The sequence below is a fragment of the Phytophthora cinnamomi genome (genome assembly GCF_018691715.1).
Source record: "Phytophthora cinnamomi strain GKB4 chromosome Unknown Contig9, whole genome shotgun sequence".
NCBI classification, from domain to species: domain Eukaryota; phylum Oomycota; class Peronosporomycetes; order Peronosporales; family Peronosporaceae; genus Phytophthora; species Phytophthora cinnamomi.
The window spans coordinates 829,550-851,526 of NW_027150942.1; the positions used below are offsets into that span (position 1 = coordinate 829,550).

General features: G+C 54.1%; 7 protein-coding genes across 7 annotated transcripts; 4 read left to right on the plus strand and 3 right to left on the minus strand.

The window, feature by feature from the left end:
- Positions 1-796: 796 nt before the first annotated feature.
- Positions 797-1,724, minus strand: IUM83_16385 (uncharacterized protein; the record flags this gene model as incomplete). Its single annotated transcript, XM_067941263.1, has 3 exons — positions 797-957; positions 1,034-1,532; positions 1,614-1,724. The coding sequence occupies 3 exons, from the start codon at positions 1,722-1,724 to the stop codon at positions 797-799; spliced, it is 771 nt and encodes a 256-aa protein (XP_067798439.1).
- Positions 1,725-4,285: 2,561 nt separating this feature from the next.
- Positions 4,286-10,606, plus strand: IUM83_16386 (putative exonuclease 1; the record flags this gene model as incomplete). The annotated part of the gene is made up of 2 exons (XM_067941264.1): positions 4,286-5,794; positions 7,976-10,606. 2 exons carry the CDS (start codon positions 4,286-4,288, stop codon positions 10,604-10,606), a joined length of 4,140 nt encoding a protein of 1,379 aa, XP_067798443.1.
- Positions 10,607-10,680: 74 nt separating this feature from the next.
- On the minus strand, positions 10,681-11,006 carry IUM83_16387 (LYR motif-containing protein 9; the record flags this gene model as incomplete). Its single annotated transcript, XM_067941265.1, has 2 exons — positions 10,681-10,794; positions 10,881-11,006. 2 exons carry the CDS (start codon positions 11,004-11,006, stop codon positions 10,681-10,683), a joined length of 240 nt encoding a protein of 79 aa, XP_067798444.1.
- Positions 11,007-11,308: 302 nt separating this feature from the next.
- IUM83_16388 (putative exonuclease 1) lies at positions 11,309-13,703 on the plus strand (the record flags this gene model as incomplete). Its single annotated transcript, XM_067941266.1, has 6 exons — positions 11,309-11,469; positions 11,548-11,667; positions 11,744-12,119; positions 12,205-12,312; positions 12,375-12,491; positions 12,579-13,703. The coding sequence occupies 6 exons, from the start codon at positions 11,309-11,311 to the stop codon at positions 13,701-13,703; spliced, it is 2,007 nt and encodes a 668-aa protein (XP_067798403.1).
- A 101-nt stretch (positions 13,704-13,804) lies between these two features.
- On the minus strand, positions 13,805-14,257 carry IUM83_16389 (Mannan polymerase complex subunit mnn9; the record flags this gene model as incomplete). Its single annotated transcript, XM_067941267.1, has 1 exon — positions 13,805-14,257. The coding sequence occupies one exon, from the start codon at positions 14,255-14,257 to the stop codon at positions 13,805-13,807; it is 453 nt and encodes a 150-aa protein (XP_067798488.1).
- A 480-nt stretch (positions 14,258-14,737) lies between these two features.
- IUM83_16390 (uncharacterized protein) lies at positions 14,738-15,417 on the plus strand (the record flags this gene model as incomplete). The annotated part of the gene is made up of 3 exons (XM_067941268.1): positions 14,738-14,966; positions 15,223-15,278; positions 15,391-15,417. The coding sequence occupies 3 exons, from the start codon at positions 14,738-14,740 to the stop codon at positions 15,415-15,417; spliced, it is 312 nt and encodes a 103-aa protein (XP_067798392.1).
- Positions 15,418-16,908: 1,491 nt separating this feature from the next.
- On the plus strand, positions 16,909-18,516 carry IUM83_16391 (Cytochrome P450 86A2; the record flags this gene model as incomplete). The annotated part of the gene is made up of 1 exon (XM_067941269.1): positions 16,909-18,516. One exon carries the CDS (start codon positions 16,909-16,911, stop codon positions 18,514-18,516), a length of 1,608 nt encoding a protein of 535 aa, XP_067798418.1.
- Between the last annotated feature and the right edge of the window lie 3,461 nt (positions 18,517-21,977).

Genomic DNA, 21,977 nt, shown 5'->3' on the forward strand with positions numbered 1-21,977 from the left:
TTTTAATAACCCAACACAATTTAGAAGCCCCTCTCCCAAATGTGATTGCTTTTTGCGGGCAAAAGTTCTCTGGATTGTATCCAGAGTAGTTGGTGGCGATACGAGTGCAGGCATAGCCGCAGATCCCTGAATCACTTATAAGATGGCAAAAAAATAATGTCGGGACGAACCTGTTAGGTCTATACAAGGATGGCTTGTATAATAATATTATACGTAAGGTAAAATGCCAATCGTGGCACGGTTTCGATACACCCCAGAAATCACTCGAAAACGCACAGTAGACCGCAAAAGATAACGCCCGGCTTCATACTACAGCGAACTATAATGCAAAAGCTTTATGATGCGTATTTTCGCTGTTCATTATCACTGCTGACAACGAAATTATGCCGTATTCAACTCAAGCATCTATTTGTTACCACTTTTGGCCGGACCAATTAGTGGCACGATTTCGACTACTCAGTTGTAGGCACTAGCAACCGCTCTTTCGTAGCAAGCCGCCCGGCAACGTCCACATTCGAGAACTTCCTCTTCTTTCCTGTAACAGGGACAGGTGGAAGCAAAAGAATCTCAGTACGGACTTCATCGATGACAGCCTCTCGGTGCTTCAACCAGTCCGCGGTGCCAATCTCGCCCTTGACCCCGCCGCCCTTATATAGGGCCGAGCGTGCCTTGAGCTGCACCATAGACAGCGGCCATATGCCGCACTATATAAAGCCATTAACGGCGCTTGAAGGCTTGTCCATGAGGGCACGCCGGTAAGCGGTGAACGCCATCCCAATTGCTGTCGTCTTCCTGATCACAGGATTGCTGATGGCGCAAGCCGCTCTAGCATAAGGTTATGGACACAGTCCTTGTATGACTTGAACAATGCGACGTCCAGGGGCTGGAGGAGGTGCGTCGCATTTGCTGGCAACGCAACGAGCATGTTGCCGTACTCGACACAGATCTCAGCCGCCTCTGTATCACAATATCCCATTAAAAGCGATATGGCTAGAAGCTGGTGATTACAAAGGTATACACCACCGCCGCTTACCTGGAGCAATATGCGTCGCACTGATGTCCACGATCAACACCACTGGCTTCGGGAGGTGGGCGGTGCTGTCTCCGAAAAAGGCTAGCCATTGCACAAAGACCTTCGTGTTACTAAAGCCTTTTGGGGCCCCCGTAATCGTCGCCCCCTTTATATTCAGTGCCGCTATGTCTTCCTTGAAAACCCGCACGCCTGGCACGACAACGAGAGGGGGTACCGTAGCGCCATTAGCACTTACCGCACCCACCACAGTCACGTGGAAGCTTGGCTTCGTCTCCTTGCGCCAGACGTTGGCTGAGCCGCGCACAGCGACGAATTTCCGCCGCGCGGTCTTTAGCATGAACGACGTCTCGTCCATGTTAAAGATATGCGCGGCGTCGATCTTCAGCTCGATGAACAGCTTCGCCAAGGTGTAGAACAGCGTGGCCACGCCGTCCTCGTCCACTGCGTTGCGCACGCGCGCAATACACTGCGCAATCCGGTTGCTGAGGAAGGGGTGGCGCTGGAGAAAACGGCGTTACCAACCGCCAGTCAGTATCCTTGTAGGTGTAGCGCGGGTGGGCATGACCCGCCCAGTGGCAACAGCGAGCATAGCGCTCGCCTTTGCAATGATGTCCCGCCGGCCGACAGGCATGCCGCACCACTGCATGGCAGCGATCCACTCAGCCAAATCGCGCTCCAGCTCCGCCGGCATAACAGGCTTTGGGCCTGGCCGCGATGGTACAGTGCGGCCACCGTCAGCAGCCCTCTTGACGAGCCGGAAGAGTGTGCGCAAAGGCACCGGTGATTTCCTCACCACCGCAGCCTTCTTCTCCCCGGCGGCGACATGTGCCAGCGCCAGATCCACGTCTTCTTGGTTGTAGCTCTCCTTCTCCTCCCCCCATCTTGGCGCTCGTGAAGTGTGTGGCGTGTGGGCACTGAATCCAAATGTCCTCTATGTTTTAATTAGCCCTCTTAAAAATGATCACAGCCCTCAAAAGCGTGCCAGCAACTGATCCAAAAAGAGAGTAGCCAATAGGCAACGAGATTGACGAAATAGGGGTATGTCATTGGCAAAAAGTATAAGTCGTGCCACGAATTGGCACCGTGCCAGGTTTGGCATTTTACCTTATATATTATTATTATAATATACAGTTGCGTGTTGTTTGAGTCTTTTAGGGGCGACATTCGCGTGACAAGATAATCTGGATGTTGCTTGTAGTCATTTAGCGCTAACTTTCGCATAACATGGGGAGGGGTCAAGTTACGAGGCCAGGCAGTAGATATCCGCCCCGTTAAAACAGACGCGCTACAAATAGATCCCGATGCTGTCGACGGCCGACCTGATTGTGCGGCCGCACGGACCCCAACAACGCGAACGGCACGGGCCAGAAGGCGTTGGGCTACAGCGGCTCGTACAGCAACGACTCGCTCACGCTGTCGAACGAGTAATTCCAGGTGCTCCTGAACGAGACGGGTCAGCTGTAACGTTGGGGTGGTGTAGTGTGTGTGATGGGGGGGGGCTCAATTTACATACCAGAAAGCCACACTACAAATAGATAATCTATTGTCACAGCACTACTCGCAATCGAAGCACTCAATCAGCAAACGATAAATGTCGAGGACCCACGGTTGATCGAATGATTCTTGGTCCTTTGCGCCATCCAACGCATCCTAACCCACACAATACTACGTCATTTTATATCGCGATGACCCCAGTTAAGACGATGAAAGAACTCTATCTAATGGAACGACTAACTGGATTCCCTACAATACTTCAAGAGGCACTGGCAGAAACAGAGAGGCTGTGTAGCTAAGAAACAGAACTTACTTCATGATAAAATCCAGAGCTTCTCCTAATGCACGGAGAAGGCTTATTATACCTACCAGTAAGTAGTAAATAGTGACCCGGGTACTATTCGGTGAAATCCGTTAGATGTGCGGAGTGGTTACAGTCATAAACAATTTCACGAGAAGGTACCGAAGTAAGTGACGGATTAGATCTTCTTGATTCTGGTCCTCCCGGTCCTCACTTTCATTTTCCAAATTGCAGGCTTGGTGGCGGGTGCCGGAGGCGCGCTTGGGCGGTGGCCCCACAGCATACGTGCGTATGAACATGCAACAAGTTTCATGTTAAGAGTGTGCGGTGTTGTGGCTGTTAGGAGCGCTTTGAAGAGAGGAAATTGAGGTTAGGGAGGCAGTTCCTTGCATGCGAAAGTGTTTGGACGCCAAATGCCGATGACTTGCATTTAGTGTACTTATGACGTTTGCGCGCTGCAAAGTAGATTGCGAAGTGAGTTCATTTAGGCAAGCATTTATCGATTCTCTCCTACTCCTGCCTGCCCAGCAAGGGAGGGAGGGCCCTGTATGGCAGCACCCTCCAGTTCTGCAGCTCCAACCAATGGGGCTTGATTATGCAGTGTCGCTGTTGATGCGGCACCCACGCAATAGTTTATGCAGTGGCAACGTTGACGTGGTCCTCAGGTGGCGGTTGCTGTGGCGGTTGCTATGTCGGTCCAGCTGTCGGTGTCGGCGACAGAGCTGTGTCGTCGGCGCCATCACCATCGCCGCTGTCGTCGCAATCGTCTGAACCAATACTCTACAGTACTCCCGAACATCTGTGCAGGCAAATTGCGAGCGTCCTATGATTCAACTTCATCGTGAGCCATATTTGCGTATGCAATGTCTTTCATAGCGCTCTGACGGCTGGAGTTGGCGACGAGTTGCTATTGCTAAGCATCAAGACGATAGCAACAGCCAATCACACACGACCGATAGCTACTCTGATAGCAACTACGAGTGAAGATAGCCTTAGTTGGTTCATTATAGGAGAACACTCCAACCAAAATTCGTTGAAGCAATTGTAATTGATACTTCAGCGACAATTTGGCTAACAGTTCACTAGCTAGCGTGTTACTAAAATGACATCAGAGAAGGATATTATACGCTATTAGATGCAGCAAAGGAGACTACAAGCTCACTTTCAAGTTTTCTAATCGTCGAGTTCACGCTTATCCCTCTAACTTCTACTGACATGTTAGCTCAAAATACTAGACACTAACTAACAGTTAGCTAACATATACAGTAACTAACATGCTAGTGTTAGGGAGTACATGATGTACTTGCGTTTCGTGTGCAGTAGCCGCATCTCATAACAATTACTTGGGCTTACTATTTGTCTAATAAAGGGTAATAGTTGCCCAAATCCGCAGGTTAATACCCAATTACCGGTACCAATTAGTCAGTTTTGCCCCATAATCCCGCTGAGCAGCACTAATGGCGTCCTGGGCGGCGCTGAACGTGTCGGCGGGCGACGCCCGCGCGAGCGCGGCGCAGGCGCGCGCCACCGAGGAGGCGCAGGACGCGGACAACGCGGCGCTGTACGAGCAGGCGCTGCGCTGCCAGCAGCGGCGCGAGACGGCGCGCGCCCGGCAGCTCTACGAGCAGCTGCTGAGCGGCGCCGTGGCCGTGAGCGCGCGCCTGGAGTACCTGTGCCACAAGAACCTGGCGTCCATGGAGGTGGAGGCGCGCGCCTTCGAGGCGGCGCTGACCTGTTTCGCGCGCGCGCTGGCGCTGGACGCCACGGACGTGGTGGTCTGGTGCCAAATGGGTCAGGCGGCCGTGGAGACGGGCAAGCTCTGGCTGGCGCGGCGCGCGCTCGAGGAGGGGCTGCGAGTGGACGCCACGTACTGGCCGCTGGCGCGCGCGCTGGCCGAGGTGCTGCACGAGCTCGGCGACGCCCACGCGTACGCGCGCGTGGCGGCGCACATCCGGGCGCACGACCCGCTGTGCGCCTCGGTGCGGGTCCTCGACGAGGAGCCCAAATTTATGGGCAAGATGGGCAAAATGGGCACAAACAGGGACGACAAGCTGCTGCGCCGCGCGCGCAAGCGGCTGGACCACCTGCATGACATCGCAGAGGGGCAGAAGAAGAGGAGGAAGGTGCTGCAGCAGCGCCGCAGCCAGCAGCTGGAGCAGAGCATGCAGAGCAGGAAATACGAGCTGACGCAGCCGTCCTGGAGCGCGCTGGGGAAGGTGCTGCTGGAGGCCTTTGAGGACGGCAACAGGGACGAAGAAGTGGACGTGCTGCGCGCGGCGGTGCAGATTCAGGTCAGCTATGAGCAGGTGGAGAAGGAGAGCGTGGAGGAGAAGGAGGAGAAAGAGGAAGAAGAAGAAGAAGGAGAGAAGGAGGAGACTGGTGATAAGGAGGAGGTGCTTGATGAAGAGAAGCATGTTGAGGAGGATCTTCCACCACCGCCGGCAAAGCGTCCAAAGCACAAGGAGGTGGCGAAAGTGTCTGCGGCGTTGGAGACGTCGCTGTCGACTGGTGTGTCGGATAACGACACGCAAGACAGCGGGATTCAACTGAGCGACTTGTTGGAGTTCCCACCCAGGAGGCGGAAGTCGCGGCGTAACGAGGAACGGTTGCGGGAAGAGCACGCGGCTGCAGTCAAGAAAGCTCGCGAGAAGGACTTGGCGTACCGCTTGGGGGCTTTTCTTCCGGATGCTGTTGGAGACGAGGAGAGGGAATCGACCCCAGAATCCGTCTCGATCGAGTGGCTGCCGCCGTTGGATATTAAGCTCGTCGACGCGAAATTTCGGGTTTCGAACGCCAGCAAGGAGATTATCGCGCAAATACCGCCTTTTGCGTTCCCGTCGTCAACTGAAGGATCTGCGATTGCTATGGATTCGCAGTCTTCTCAGAAATCGTCAAGAGATAGAACAGCATCGAGGGAAGCACCTTCCCATGCAGAATTGGTAACCGGGAAGCGGATTTCAGAATTTGTAAGCGACTGTGATGGTGGAGACGCACCATCTCGCGGCGTAATGGACTGGGTGCGGCACTACCTGAACCAATGTGGCCGATGGGCACACTTGAAACTTGGAACGGAGGATGAAAATATTCATATAGTTTGCACTTGGCTGGAAAAAGTACTAAAGGGGGAGCTGGACGTCGCGAGAACGCCAAGAGGGATAACGCAGTCTAGCGTCATTAATGTTGCTGATCACTCGCTCGTCCAAGGCAGTCGCTTCGAAGGAAATGGACTAACACTTGCTGCTCAACTATTTCTACTGGAGCTCCACTTTGATATGCTTCTTCAGCAACCTGTTCGCGGGAAAAGACGGCGGAAATTGAAAAAGGCAGTGGAAAACCAGCTGGCTCAGGCTCAAAAGCTTCTTTTCGAGTTTGGTTGGCTCGAAGACTCGGAGGAGGCGACAGACTGTCCAACTGGAAGTGATTTTCTACGTTTGCTTTGGCTTATCGCACGTATGTACGAGCGTTGTGGAAACCCTCAGATGGCACAGCAATATTTCAGCAAGTGCAGAGAGAAGCTCCTTGAGCTGAGTGAAAGGGGTAGCAGTCATGAAGATGATGGTGAAATTGATGATTTCAGAGTTGAGCTGCCGAATCAGAAAGCTGACAACGAAATCACAGTAGAAATCTTGGATGAGAAGATATCTGGTCTGCGTTTTTCAGATGTATGTTCAGAAGCTCAGCGCTTGTTTGAAGCTGGATATCACGATCAGGTTGTATCTGTTTTGTTAGGGCACTTCTTCCCAGCGAATCAAGCGCCCCGTATGATGGATTTTCTGAACGAATTCGAAGTTGATGAAGACGATTCAGCAGTTCGCGGTGATAACAACAAAAAGCGTTTTAAAATGGTGCTCGAGTCGCTGGGACAGAGCTCAACGTATACAGATGAAGACTCCATATTGTTCCTGTTGACGGCACTTTATTATGTAATTGATTTTTTGGATGGGTTGGCTGTAACGAAAGAGCCAACCACCCTTGACGACTCGCCAGATGAGGCATGCACAAACGCTCTCACAGCATTGGACTTCTTGCTGACAGAACTTACGCAAAATCACTGTGGACGGATAGCTACCAACAACCATTGGATTTTGCTACGTGCATTATCTGTAAGGTGCCTGAAACCGTCAATATTACTACGCTTTGACTCTCCTAGCGACGTGCTTTCAATGGTACGTGTTACGCTAGAAGTTAATGAAGCCTCTAGCGACGGCGACAACGATCCTCAAATGATTGGGGTGGATGCTATGGCTCGACTACTGTACGTTATTCGATCGCTCTCCAGTGAAAACTTCAGAAATTTGTTCACGCTGGTGCCTCATCCGGTTAAACGAAAGCAGCCACGCCGTGATCGTATCCGAGTGTTCCTCGTAGAGCTTCTTCGCTTCCTGAACCGATCTTTCCACGGCAATGAAAAACTCGCTCTGTCGCTTCCACTCCCGAAGAGATCTGCATTAATGACACTATGTTGCACATTAATGAAGGAGGAAGAAGAGACCGTGGCTGGCAGCGATGGCAAGACCCCAAGACAACTCTTTGGCAATGGTGCCATCTTGTTCGTGTTGCTGTTCGAGAGTTTCCGTCAACCGGACCTGACCGCCTCGCTACCTCAATTGGTCGAATTGATTCATCTTTTGCATGAACGACTTGGTCAGCACGGGATTTGTGGCTTGGCATACTTTTCTGAGTTGCGGTCTTCACCGGATTCCGGCAAAACGTCGTGCTTTCTCGAGTCTTGTACGTTGTTATTGAGCAAATTCGTGAATCAAAAAGCGAGCGTTCGAGAAGATGAAAAATCTGCCAAAATCTCGGATGATGGTAGTGCCGAAGACGATGACGAGGATGAAGATGAAGATGAGGAAGAAGCTGAATATTGTTTCCAGAAGGAGATGTGTCAATGCTATCGTTGTTTGTACGATGTGCAAATTTTATCTGGAACCGATGACCACAAAACAGGGGCCACATTTGCTTCGCTCCAGAACGCAGAACAATATGTCAGGCACCAGGATGCACTGCGGCTCACTCGTTTCGCCGTGCCGATTCTTCTGGCGACAAAACCAAAAAACAACGGTCAGAAGAAAGAGCGCCTCAAATTGCTCTATGCCGTACGTGACGCTCTCGCCGATTCTAATTTCGCTGCGCTATCTGCGCAGCCGGCGTCCGTGTCGCCACCGTTGGAAGCGTATCTAGCCCCAAAGGGTCTTTTGCAGGAAGAAATTCCGCCTCCATTCCCGCTTGACGCTGGCACAACAGCAACATCGGCAGATGAGGCCTGCTTGGGTCACCTGTGGTATTTGATGGGTGCAAATTTCATTCTCGGGCGAGTAAAGCGACGAGGAAATCTCGGCGAGCTCATGGACATGGAACAACAGGTTCGAGAACGCGTGGAGTTCTTGATGAAAGACGTGCTGTACTACCATCCTGACCGCATTGACTCATGGATTCGTTTGGGGAAAACGATGAAAGAACTGTACCATGCGGCTACTGATGCGTTCGCAGCTGTACTGGGACAAAAGCTCAGGATTCAAGCGTTACGGTGGTATACAGCGAAAATATTCGTTGAGGACTCAAGCCAACAAGAGCTGTCGTTCGATAATGTCGTTTTGGATTGGAGCTTATTCAAGAAAATGAAAGGGTGGGAAAGCAAAGGTACCGATGGACACAAGCCGGGTAAGGTTTCCACTTCCAAGGACTTTAAGGAAGAGACCAAGAAATACACCGACCAAAGCCAACCTGCTACGGGCCGTATCCCCATCGAAGTGTTCGCAACGACATACATTGCGCAAGTAATTGAGTTCGCTCGACGATGCTTCGACATGGCTGCGCGATTGGCTGAGGAGGCTACTAAAACTCACAAGATGAAACTGCAAAGCCAGAGCGACAGTGCTGGTGAAGATGCTGAGGGCGAAGGAGATGACTTTGATGAGAAACTAGATGAGCTTCATAGCAAATCTATCGAGTGCAACGAGGAGTGTGGATTGCTGCTCTACAATGTTTTGCAGGAATTTTCTTTGATGAAGGAGTTGAATGCTGCGCTGTTTCCTCTCACGGTCTACTCGCGTTTACTTGAGAAAACTCTCGTGTATTTCCGAGAAGGACTGGCGATTTGCGAGTCCAACGATGACGCACACGAAGATCACTTCCGCTTGCAATACATGATCGGCAAAACTCTAAAGAAGAAACGCTGGTGCGAGCTTCGACGACAAGATCTATCCGACCCAGATGCGTTATCAACTGCAACAGAAATGGCGAGCTGCTTTGCCAAGGCGGAAGCGGCCCGCGATGAAGGTGACAGGGAGCACGCTCTCGTTCATGCATTTTATTCTCTTCAAGCTTTGCGAATAGATCTGACAATTAGCGAGTCGCCATCAGTGGCTGCGCTGCGGTTGGTCTGCAACCACTTCTACGAAGAGGAAGAGGAGGAAAAAGACGATGACGAGGAAGGCGATGACGAAAGTGCCGATTCTGATTTGACCAAAGCGACAGACGAGAAGAGCAGCAGCGAAGAGAACGTTGCTTCACCCGCCTCTGAAGTCTCAGCGACAAAGGCTAGCTCAAAGACAACAAGCGATATCAAAAGCGCAAGCTCCACCAAAAAAGATGAGATTCTTGCTCTCCTATCCGATACCGGCAGTGACGATGACATCCGAGAGCTAAACGTCACTCTTGCTCGGGGTTGGCTTGCGCTGAATATTATCGAGGCGCTTGAGTCGATTCCTGACGAGGATCGATACTTTCACCCGTCTCGGTACGTGCTAGCGCGTCTGGTATACTGGCTATCAACCTTCTACTCGGTCCTCGGGCAGAGCGGATACACGGACGACACTGTCAGCGCACTGCTGGGTGCTATTCAAGCTCGCCGGAACGAGGAAAAGGTGGAGGGTCCTTCTGACGCGGCTGCACGGGCGCTGAAGGAGATGGCTCCGATCTTTGACAAGAGGCGTCCTCAAATTGTTGCAATCTGGTTCTCGGAGTACATTCCGTCGGCGAAGAAGTTTGAAGAGCTAAACCAGCGCCAGATGAAGTACGATTACTACCGCCTCAAATACTGGCGATTTTACATCGCACTGCTTCAGGAGAACGAGGCCTACGCAAGGTTGAAGGAGGTGGGCTCCTGGGTGCTCGCCTGCAAGGAAGAGCACGACGTGATTGATATTATGCTCGGCATGGTGCTTCACGCGCGAGGCAAAGTGCTTCGCAGCCGACTCCAAGCATTTTTTAACACAATCGAGGGTGCGTCCACTGGGAAATCAGGCGTCGATACCCTGGACATGATGACCCAGACGCAGCTAGCAGGAGAGGATCGGCCAGTTGACGCGCTGCTCAAGCAGCTAGCCAAAACTTACTCGTACTATTTGGAAGTCTCGAATGCTCAGCAGCGACTCTCCCATATCATGGATGACAGCAGCTTGTTAGTGGAGAACGCAGAGCTTCCGATGGTGACCTTGTTCTTCGTCGGTGCAATCACTTACCCCTCGGAGATGCCGCTACTGGAGAAGGATACAGTGATACTGGACAGGGAGTTCAACGCCAACATCATCGTCATCAAGAACGCGCTGCGTCGGGACGAATTGCCTCCTCGCATCTATGACGCCCAAGGGCGAGAGACGTGGAAGGCCTATTTAGACGCCGCGCGCTCATTCTGTGAGGAGAAGTGGCCCGAACGCTCGGGCAAGGGCAAGCCGAGCAAGAAACACTCGCGACCCAAGGCCGTAACTGTTGCTGCTCCTACGACTGCAAGCAGTACTGACGCAGGTCAGCCAACAGCGAATGCATCAAGTTAGCATGAGCGATTGAGAAGTATGTATGAATCTGAGCTTTATACAATGAAGTGGACTAGCTCCTCTCGCTCAGACGTCTACGACGAGTGGAGTCCGTGGTCCAGCAGCACGCAGTGGATGTCCTGCTCAACGCGGCGAATGTGGTCCTCGATAGCATCCGGGTCCGTGTCGCCTGCGTGGCTCGGGAATCCCTTGCACCGATAACACAGTGAAACAACTGTAAATAAGCTAGTTGCTGTCAATAAGCCGAAGATAAGTGCATCTTCTTGCCAACAACCTGCACGGATCGCGCAAAACGGCGGTAGAACTCGCGCGTGTTGGGCTCCAGCTGGCGGCTCTCGCGCAGAATGCGCCGATACAGGCTGCGCGAATGGCACTGAGCTTGAGCGAGCGTAAGCGGCATGACTGCAATGCAATGTAACACTGTAGCAGGAGAAAACGTTGTCCGGCCGAACAAGAAGTGGGCGGGCGCGGGGGCAAAACGGCAACGTTGCTGCAATGACACGCATGCCCGGCTGCAAAGTCCAAGCAGCACCTCGTCACACGTCGCAGACGCTCATAATTGGTTGAAATCCACACTCATTCGTCACACGTCGCAGACTATTGCTGTTGGCTGAAATAATCCATCTTTTTGACCAGTGATCAGTCGTCTTGTTGGCGCCAGATTCAAACTCGGAGTGCAAGACGCCAAGCTACGAGTTAGTGATGGGCGTGACGGGGCTGCTGCCGGTGCTCAAGAGCGTCACGGACCAGGTGCACGTGTCCAAGTACGCGGGCAAGACCGTGGGGGTGGACGCCTCTGGCTGGCTGTACAAGGGCGCGTACAGCTGCCCCGTGGACCTGGTGCTGGGTCGGCCCACCGACGCGTGCGCAGCGAATTAATCTACGTTTTATCAACACAACCCTATAATTAGCACTAAAAACTGCAACTGCACCTGTAACAGGTATCTGAACTTCGGCATCCAGCAGATCAAGCTGCTGCAAGAGCACGACATCACGCCCATCTTAGTGTTCGACGGAGCTCCACTGCCCTCCAAAGCCCAGGAGAACGCTGCTCGCGCCAGGTTGGGGAGGCGATGCAGGGACTAAAATTTAGCTTCAGAGTACTAAAGATTAGGTGGTGGTTTTGGGGCCATATAGGTCTCGTAAGGAATGGAAGCTCAAGGCCGAGAAGCTGCTGAAGGACAAGGGCGAGGATAGGGACGGACGAGCCATCTTCACGGCCTGCACCAGGGCTGTGTCGGTGACAAATGATATGGTCATGAAGCTCATCGCAGTGCTGCGACGCATGAACATCACGTTCTACGTCGCACCCTACGAGGCGGATGCGCAGCTGGCCTTCATGTCGAGGCAGAAGATTGTGGACGTGGTCATCTCAGACGACTCGGACTGTGTTCCGTACGGCGTCAAGACGGCGCTCTTCAAGTTGAGTCCGGATGGGTGGGGTAGCGAGCTCAAGAGGCGGAGTCTGGGCGCGAACGAAGAGCTGTCGTTCGTCGGATGGACGGAGGAAATGGTACATTGAGGTTGGAGGTTGATTGAGGTGCTCTGGAAGGGATTGTTGACTTTGGTTGCTGTATTTGTGATTGTGTTTTGAACAGTTTATTCAGCTCTGCGTTCTCGCTGGGTGCGACTACTGCCCGTCCGTCAGCGGTGTGGGCATTATCACTGCCTACAAGCTCGTGAGCCAATACAAGACGCCAACCGAGGTAGGAGAAGCTGCTGCGTTGAACGCTGAGGGTTAACTCGCTAACGCAACGGGTTTGTGTAGGTGTTGGCAGCACTGCAGAAGCAGAAGGGGTCAGTGCTCCCCGACAATTTCGCGGAGCACTACTGCTCCGCCATCCTCACATACCGTCACCAACTCGTGTTTGATCCCCGTGATGCGGTATGTTCTCAAAACTTTGTGCGGTTGAATAGTGTATAGTTTTTATTGTTTTCTAATGTTTGGTTTTGCATGTATACAATCTAACAGAAGCTGAAAATGCTGAGCCCTCTCGACGCTTCGAAAGACATCCTTCCGCGAGTGGACAAGGGTCTCCACTTCCTAGGCAACGTGGAGCTCCGCGACGACGTCGTTGCGTTCATCGCATCGGGCCAGATTAATCCAGTCACACACGAAAGCTACGTGTGGAAGGATACTGCCGCCGCTGTCTTGCTGGAAGAAGAACGCCAGGCATCCTCAAAGCCAAGGCCGAAGTCGAGTAGAACGCGATCCTCGACTTCTTCGGAAAGCAGCGGCATGGTGTTGCCTCACCAACGCCAAGCGGAGTCGTCACAGGAGGACCCCATCGCTAGTTCGAGAAGAGCGCAAGCTTCGACGTCGCGAGTCCAGTACGAAAAGCCTCGGCCGTCGTCGCACTCGTCCTGGACGCACCTCGACAGCGTCTTGGGCTCCTCCGACCACATCGTGAACTTCCGAAGCCCGAAAGTGAGTGAGAATTTCAAGCCTTTAGCGGCGTTGCATGAGCCTCCAGTATCGATCGGTAGCTCCAGCATCACCGCGCACGATCTCAAGGACTTCGAGAGCCGCCCAGTTCGCAGTCACGTCCAGCGTGTCCGGAACCCCGCCAACCGACGACGCGATGGTAAAGGCAGCGGCTTTGAAGGCGAGGTGCTGTGCAAGGTCGACTCGTCCAGCCTCACCGGCACTGGCGTTGCAGCTGCGAGCAGCGACGTCGATCGGCTCACGGACGAAGAGAACGCCCCGCCGCCGCAAGCAAAGCGCCCTCGTCTGCTCGGGTGTCCGTCGTCGCCGCCTTCCTGCCCGTCGTCGCGAGTGTCCGAGGCCAGCAGCCAGAAGCTGCTCGTGCGCCCGACACCTTTCGGCTGCGGCCCGCGCCAGCCGCCCAGCCCGACGTCCAGCAGCGCCGCCTTGAAGTGGAAGCTGTCGCCTCGCCGCTCGCAGCAGCAGCGTCGCCCCCTCCAGCAGGCGCCTTCCAAGGCGGCGTTCGCCGTGTCGGCCGAGGAGAAATGGGACCGCATCCTGCGCGACGAGCTCGACACCAGCAGCAGCCAGGTCGACGAGCACGAGGATGAATCCTCCAGTAGCAGTCACCAGCGCGCGCCTCTCGCGCCTCTCGACAGCGCCAGCTCGTAGCTAGCCAGACACCAGACCAGAAGACCGACGCAACGTCAAACAACGGAGACAGGACCGTCCATTCCTAGCGCTCAACCCCCTGCTCCTCGTTGCTCTGGCCGCTACAGCGCCAGCCCCTCCGTAGCCGGCCGGGCCTCGTCGTCCTTGCCGCCGCCGCGCGCCGCCTGCAGCGCGAAGATCCGTCGCCTCCGGGCCGCGTCCTCGTCTGCGCCTCTGGCCAGCGACGCAGCCGCCGGTGCGTGTGCATGTGCGTGGATTCCTCCCACGCGCCCGGCTCCCAGCACCGCGACGGGCACGGGGACGAACTGCGCGCTCCTCCTGCTGTCGACCACGACGGGCACGGGCACGGGCGCCACCAGCGCGGCGCAGGTGGGCGCCTCGCGCGTGACGAAGCTCGTCTCCTCCATCGACTCCTCGAGTGCGCGCATCCAGAGCGCGCTGTTGCTGGCGCCGCCGTCGCCGCCGTCCACGCCCCCGCGGCGCCCGAAGCGCCCGCGCTGGTAGTCGCGCAGAGGCGGCATCTTCTCCAGGAAGCGCAGGTTGGCGGACACCATGGCGCGTTTGCGGCGCGGCTGGTCGTCGCGCTGGTTGTCACACCCGCCGGCCGCATTGGCATTGGCGTTGCATTGCCAGTGGCAGTGGCGGCCGAGGGCTGCCGGAAGTACAGCAGCTGCAGGTTCTCGTCGCCGCTCGCGAACTTGGCGGCGGTGGGCGACGTCTGCGGGCGCGCGCGCTTGGAGGTGCGGGGTCGGAGCGCCATGTCGGACACGTTGGGGGTGGTAGAGTGGCTTTGGAAGTGAGGCGAGGGGAGATACATGCGGTGCTTCGGGCTTGGGGCTTTCGGCCGTGGGGCTGGGGGCTCCGCTTTGGTTTTGGCGTCGCTTTGCCTGGTCGTTTCGCGCAAAGAGACGCTGTGTGCGACTTGATTCCAGGTCGAGACACTCCGACAACGGGGCTTTTTTGAGTGCCGGCGCTGTTGCAGGAGCAGGAGCAGGAGCTGGAGCTGGAGCTCGACGGGCTGAGCTGAGCGCCATATGAGCCAAGTCAAGGTCTGGATTGTTTCTGCGGCGCTCCTGCCCGATTTGTCCGCGCTGGTGTCGGACGGCGCTGCTGGCAGAGGCAGAGAGGTCTCCACCTCCCAAGAGAGAGAGCGGCTCGGTGCAGCGCTGGATGGTTTCGGTGGCGTGGACGCTAGAAGTGGAAGCGGAAACGGCGGCGCTGCAGTCGCCACTGCGAAGGTGCTGACACCGTCGCACGTGCGAGGTGAGCTGAGTTTGCTCTCCATACATTGCGCGGTTGCTGCCGCGCCTTGGCAGCGGTGCCCTTGCCCTCCACCAGCTCCGGGATTCACCTGTCCGACTCCTCTCCCCAGCTGGGAGTCGTCCGATTGAGTGATCTGCCGCGGGGCCTTGGTCGCTGCCTGATCGGTCGGCGCGGCGGCGGCGAACGCTCGAGGTGGATGGCCGAAAGTTTTGACCGAAAGCAAGTTCGTTGTCTCATGCTGGGATGACTTGTCCAGGACAACTTTTCCTAGATGGAAACGTTAAGCGGCGAGTGAGCCCTAGTGTGCGGGGCGTTGCTGCTGGAGAGCGACTGTACAGGCTGGCGGCAAGCTGCAAAGTTCATACCTGTACCGTACACACACGAATCTGGATGTCAAACGGGCTTGTTGTGGTGCCACCGGTAGGATTGCAAGCTTCTGCGTTCCTCGTGACCTCGGCAATGCTTTCGTAAGCCCATCGATAAGAAACCATTCCTCTTCATTTGAGGAGTTTTGGCAGCGCTACGAAAAAATATCGTTGCCGGGCCTGGGTACCGTTGTACAAGTAGTAGAACCATGTGTGATCGCTACTAAGCTTAAAGTACAATATTTCTGACTTCGCGGCAGCTTTCATCTTAGTATTACGTGCAAAGTTATGGCCATCTATCCAAGCTACCAGCATGACGAGCCGGAGCCGCGGTAAATGCAGCTAACCGTGGTAAGCACGGCGACTGCTAATGAGTACGTGTCGTGTTCACTAATTGCTTGACTCGAGTCCCTTTCAGGTTTCGTAACCATACTGTTGGTTGGATGAATGTAGCTGGTACGCAGCGCGAAGAGAATGCTGCAACGACCATCAGGTCTTACGTGCTCGGAACAAACATAAGAGTTGCTTGTGTCGTGGTTGACGAGTTAGGATATTAGATTAGGTACTCGATACTCTGCCTTCCCAGGCCTACGGTGCGAAAAATAAGCTCGACAGTATCTGCATCTAATATCTCAAATCCTGTGGCGCTGGCCCAAACGGAGGGCTCCCAATGGTGGAGATCAACTTTTCAAGTTAATTTCCAGGACGAGGTTCAAAATGTTGTCAAGTTCCTTGTCACCATTGCATTTTTCGTCAACACTTGAATCTGGCTGCATATATCCTGGCAAACGTACCCTGCATCGCTGGAATTGTTGTCTCGACAATATCACGCTTCCAATTCTTATCGTACCGAGTTTCACGTCGGCAATTGCCCACCGGGAAGCGCCAACGCGTGGCTACGCTGGTGGTTGGAAAGGGGATCAACTCGCATCGGTAGCTGTGAAACGAACGTAAGCACTATTCATCTGAGAGGAAGCACCAAATGCGTAAAGTACTTCAAGTACTTCAAAGACGGTAAATTGCCGAGTAGAAGGTCGGGTTACGATTGCAGACAAATACACAACGTCGTTCCGCACAATGTAGTTCGCTTTCCACCTTGGCTGCTATGTCTTTTTTGGAAGTATGATTTCATAGCTTCAGAATCTCCTAGTTGTTTATTCAAATTGCTCAGCGAATTCAAGCCAACACAGCGTGTACTTCCTTCATTGGTTTCTTCGCGCGACGCATCGCCGCTACCAGACTGTAGTGCCGGCATTTTTACTAGCGTAACCTCTTTTACAGTAAATACTAGGCACAAACAAAGCAGCCGTGGTCATCGACCCACGAACGTGAAGTGGACGGCGAGAAAAAAGACGATCGGTAGACCAGTGGAGGGAATGGCTGCATTTGAGATTGGTAGTGGACTTTTTCTTCATGCAACGGGCTCACGTACGTGGCGTTCCTAAATGCAAGGAGCTGCTCCTCTCATCGCCTCACAGCCTCTCGTCTTGTCGGTTCGTCTCCACGACACTCATTCGAGCTTCCCAACCACCGATCGCACTCCAGCCCGCCGGAATCGCATCGCCAAGTAACTCGGCATGAAATCCGTTTCGGAGCTCTTCGGCGACAGGAATGACGTTGCAGTCACCGCTGCGGCTGCGGTGGCCGTGAGTTTGGGGCTTTCGTTGCTGCTGCACAGCACCAAGAAGAACAAGAAGTTTGAAGGGGTGAGGCTGCCACCGATGCCCAAGACCACGCTCCCCATTCTCAAGAGTTTGTTCGACGCTGGCGGTAACGTCGCGCGCTTCCACGACTGGCTCAACGAGCAGTCCATCGAGTTCGATCACCGACCGTGGATGTACGCGATCCCTGGACGCCCCGTGACGATCGTGCTTACGTCTCCTGATACCATTGAGGACGCCCTTGCAACCCAAGGCGACGTGTTCCTACGCGGACCCGTGGGCCAGTACATGAGCGAAGACATCTTCGGCAACGGCATGATCATCGCGGATGGTGACCCGTGGTATTACCACCGCAAGACGTCGAGCCACCTCTTCTCCATGCAGATGATGAAGGACGTCATGGAGGCCACCGTGCGTGAGAAGCTGGAGGTTTTCCTGGACGTCTTGGATATCTACCACAAACGCGGCGTATCGTTCAGTGCCAAGCAGGAACTCTGCCACTTCACTATGGACGTCATCGCCAAGATCGGCTTCGGACTGGAGCTGGACACGCTCAAGGACGGTCCTCACCGTGAAGAGGAGCACGAATTCCAGAAGGCTTTCGACCAGACCGCCATCGCGTACGCTGTCCGTGTGCAGTCGCCGCTGTGGCTCTGGGAGCTCAAGAGATACTTCAGCATCGGCTGGGAGAAGGTCTTCCGCGACAACACCAAGATTCTGCACGACTTCATCGACGAAGTGATCATGAAGTCCATGAAGAAGAAGGCGGAGCTCGCCGCCAAGGGCGAGAAGATGGTGGCCCGCGACCTCATCACGCTCTTCATGGAGGGCACGCTTCGTGAGAGCCAGGACATGCATATCGAGGACGACGACGCCACCATCATGCGCGACATGGTCATGACCATGACATTTGCCGGCCGAGACTCGACTGCGCACAGCATGTGCTGGTTCATCGTCAACATGAACCGCTACCCGGAGATCTTGAAGAAGATCCGTGACGAGATGAAGGAGAAGCTGCCGGGACTGCTCACGGGTGAGATCAAGGTGCCGACGCAGGAGCAGGTCCGCGAGCTCGTGTACCTGGAGGCTGTCTTGAAGGAGAACATCCGGTTGATCCCGTCTACGGGCTTCATCGCTCGTGAGGCCATGAGGGACACGACATTGGTGGACGGCACATTCGTCGGCAAGGGCCAAACCATCATGGTCTCGTCCTACTGCAACGCGCGCAACACGGACACGTGGGGACAAGACGCGAGCGAGTTCAAGCCGGAGCGCATGATTGATCCGGAGACGGGCAAGCTGCGCGTGCTGTCGCCCTTCGTGTTCAGCCCGTTCGGCTCGGGCCAGCACGCGTGCATGGGCCAGAAGTTCGCCATGATGCAGATGAAGCTGACGCTGGCCACTTTGTACAGCAAGTTCGACATCAAGACGGTGGAGGACCCGTGGAAGCTCACGTACGAGTTTTCGCTTACGATCCCGGTCAAGGGCCCTCTGGACGTGGAAGTCACGCCCCTGACCCCCTGATGGTGTAGAGAATCGCAAGCTTTAGAATAGGCAGCGCAAAATGCCTTTGAACACGGCGAGTTAACAAAATGAAGTTGGGAAATACAATACAATTGGCACTCCAGAGTTTTTGTCGTTTCCCATCTACAGTATCAACGTCCGAGAAAATATCACCGAAAACGATAGTTTCTGAGCCATTCGCGATGTAATTAAGCAGCAACGGAACAATGACGTACGAGTTCCTGGACGAATGGTGCGGAGCGATGCGCTTTTGCTGTTACGGAAAGCTCCGCGGCGGTATGGCAGGTGGAGACCAAACTACAACCCAGTTCTCCAGTTCACCATTGCAGCCCGAGGACAAGAAGGTAACTTCCGTTAAACGAGTAGAACAACTGTAGTGGCGTGGATCGACGTTGACGCTCTGGTCTCTTTTGAAGACAAAATATGTATGCCGAGTTCAAGAAGATGTGCGGAATGACGTGGTCAAGATGGCCGAGCTGCCTCTGTTCATTGAGCTCGAAGTTAACCGAAAGCTGTCCAACGACCTAAGCAAGGATTTTTTGTAGGTGAATGAAGATCTAGTATCGTTATGCTGTCAACCAGACAAACAATATACCAGCGATGTGTTCCAGGAGGTATTGGCGAAAATTGAATTGCTCTCTAGAACCGAGTCGCAGCCGTTGAGAGGCCTGGCAGTTCCTGTTCGGGCCATTATTGGCAAACCGGAGTACTCGAAACAAGCTTCTGTATAGTCTCAGTCAAAAAAGCATTCCGGAGTTCGGAGTGTATGTACTTGTACATGCTCTAACTTCGTTCCGCGGCAGCTGATGACGTCGGCATCGTAAATACTCTGCGTGCGATATCAAACAGCTTGGGGTACTTGTCGCGGTAATACCCCCACCAATCTAATGACGCCATGTCGTGACCTTCCATTTGTCTCCCTTCCAGCCTCCGATCCAACTTCTGGTTCACAAACCTGGATGCTTCTTGGTATGCAAGAACTTGTTTGGCTTTGTCGTATCCCATTCGAGCTCCAATGTCTTTGATGTGCTCTAGCGCTATCGCTTTAGCATCATCCACAAAATCATTTGGGTCTTTTGTCGGATCAAAAAATGCCACTGCCATGGCGTCGGTGTGGACAAAGTTCCAGCGCTCCACAATTAACTTCATGATAGTCGCGGCCGTGTCGCTCATGAAAGAAGGTTGGCAGTACACTGGCTTCTTTAACAGATCCGCAAAACACCAGTATACCATCCCCGCAGAAGAACTGTTCGCTTCCAAAAGACCTATTTTCTTGATTTTGGGGCCCAACAGTTTCAAAACGAACCTCCCGTTCTTCCAGAAGTCATCATCAAGCAGAAATCCTTCAACAACTTCGTAGTCTTTTTTGGTGCTACCTCGAGAAGCTTTTTTAGGTTTTGGTTTCTACTCGTCCATGCATGCACTGTTCTGGAAAGCAGCCAATGGCGCTTCTTTATTTTTGATCACGCTTGCGATGGCGTTACATGTTGAATACCATCTTGTCGCGGTAGGAAGCGAGAGTGTGTTGTTGAAGGCGCTATCGCTGTGACGCTGAACGATGACAGCACGTTCTTCCTCGAATCTAGCTAAAAGCTTTGGACGGGTCAGGAAAAACACTGCGATGCGTGTAACCTTATGCACGAGGGTTTTCACTGGGAGCAGTTTTGCAACGTCTTCAAGCAGTAGGTTCAGTGTATGCGCTCTACATCCTGTACAACTTATCCCATTCTTCTCCAGGATCTTCCATGCAGCTACCATTGCCTTCGCGTTTCGGTCGAAGCACCCGTAACAAAACCAGGTTTTCCGACTGCAGTCAACTTCGTGCGCAATATCCAGATTAAGCTCCGCGATGTATTCTCCTGACTGTGTGTCGGATCCGTCACTACAATCGACCATAGTCTTGGCGTCAGATTAGGCGCGACTAGAATAACATTGAGCTTCTTCTGGTGGCGCACGGTCGTACAGCCATCAAGAGCCATAGCAACGAATGGTTGGTCCTTAAGCAGTTCGATCAATATTTCCATTAGGCCCTGTTTTTGGTGGGTTGGGGTGACGCGCTCCCGGAGCGCTGACGGGCTTGATGCTCGCCGGTGGCTTTAAGGCAGTGCTTTCGAGCATTTGCCAGTCTCTAACAAGTCTATCCCTCACATCTACTCCCACAACACCCTCCCCGAGATCTCTCTCCCCCCGCCTCCTTCGCTTAGGTACGTTCAATGTGAACTCCATTGGTTCAGAGCGCAAGAAGCTCGACACGCTTCCTGCAGACCTCGCGGCGTACCGCGTCGATATTGCTGCCCTCCAAGAGACGAAGATATGCACCGAAGTGTGGTGTCGAGAAATGCAGCCGAGACAAGGTACGCAGAAGACTCGAGGCGCCGGCGCCAACTGGCAAGTCACAACCCATCGCCAGTCATTGGACCAAACTCCCCGATCGTTGATTGGCCTAAATAGGCCGGTGACGATGACTCGTCGACGGTTCCAAGTCAAGCGCGGGCGGTTGCAGCTCGCTAAGTACGGTGCGAACCTACTGGCAAGATCCGAACTTATGAGTCGTCGGCGCCTGTCCCCAGTCGTCGGTGGCGTTTCAGCGGCCGTTTGAGTCGTCGGTAACGCCGCCACGTCGCAGAGAAAGCGCCGAAGAGTCGTGAGTTACAACTGGCGGTCCAAAAACGGACGCGTTTATACTCGATATTTGTATTGATCGATAGGAAACTTAAGAGAAGACAAGATAAGCCTTCGGGCAACAATAACAGAACAGCTTTTCCTCCCAACCACGCAAGGGCGACACCGGTGCCTGCAGTGAACGACCTGCAGCTCAAGGTAAACCTGGTAGGTAGAATTATGACTGTCGGTGGGCACATCTACTAGTGTAGCGTGTGTTCATCCCTGGCAGGGCCAAGAGTTAGTGGCCGGTGTATTGGTAGCGACGAGTCGTCGCCAGGAACTGGAGGAGCGAGAGCGCACTCCATTTATTTCTTCCCGCCGGAGTATAGCTCCGGCACCCTCGTATCACGCCGTAAAAGGCCGGGACCCTTCCTTCTGAGGGCCTGCGAGGTATATTTTGTGTGTGAGAGCGTGCTAGCCTTTGCTCGTGGCTAGTGACGCTGAGTCTTCCGTCGGTCGACTAGCGGAAGCTCGGTACACAGGGGAAACATCAACCCGGTGCAAGGGAAAGTTCCTGGGCCTTCAGGTTCTAACCCTAACAAGCCCATTGAGTCTTCGGTGACTCGGTGGGTGTTGTTGGTGGGGAAAGTGTGCCATATATATAATTTAGCGCGTGTTCCTTCACGACAGAATCCACGCAGTCCATCGCTAACTACTCTCTGATCACCCTGAAATGCACTAATCCCCACTACAGCGTCGGCTTTTTGGTGGCGCCTCACCTGCGCCGCTACGTCACCAGCGCGTGGGCCGTCTCCGACCGCATCGGTGTCCTCCAGCTACGGCTCCGAAGCGGACGC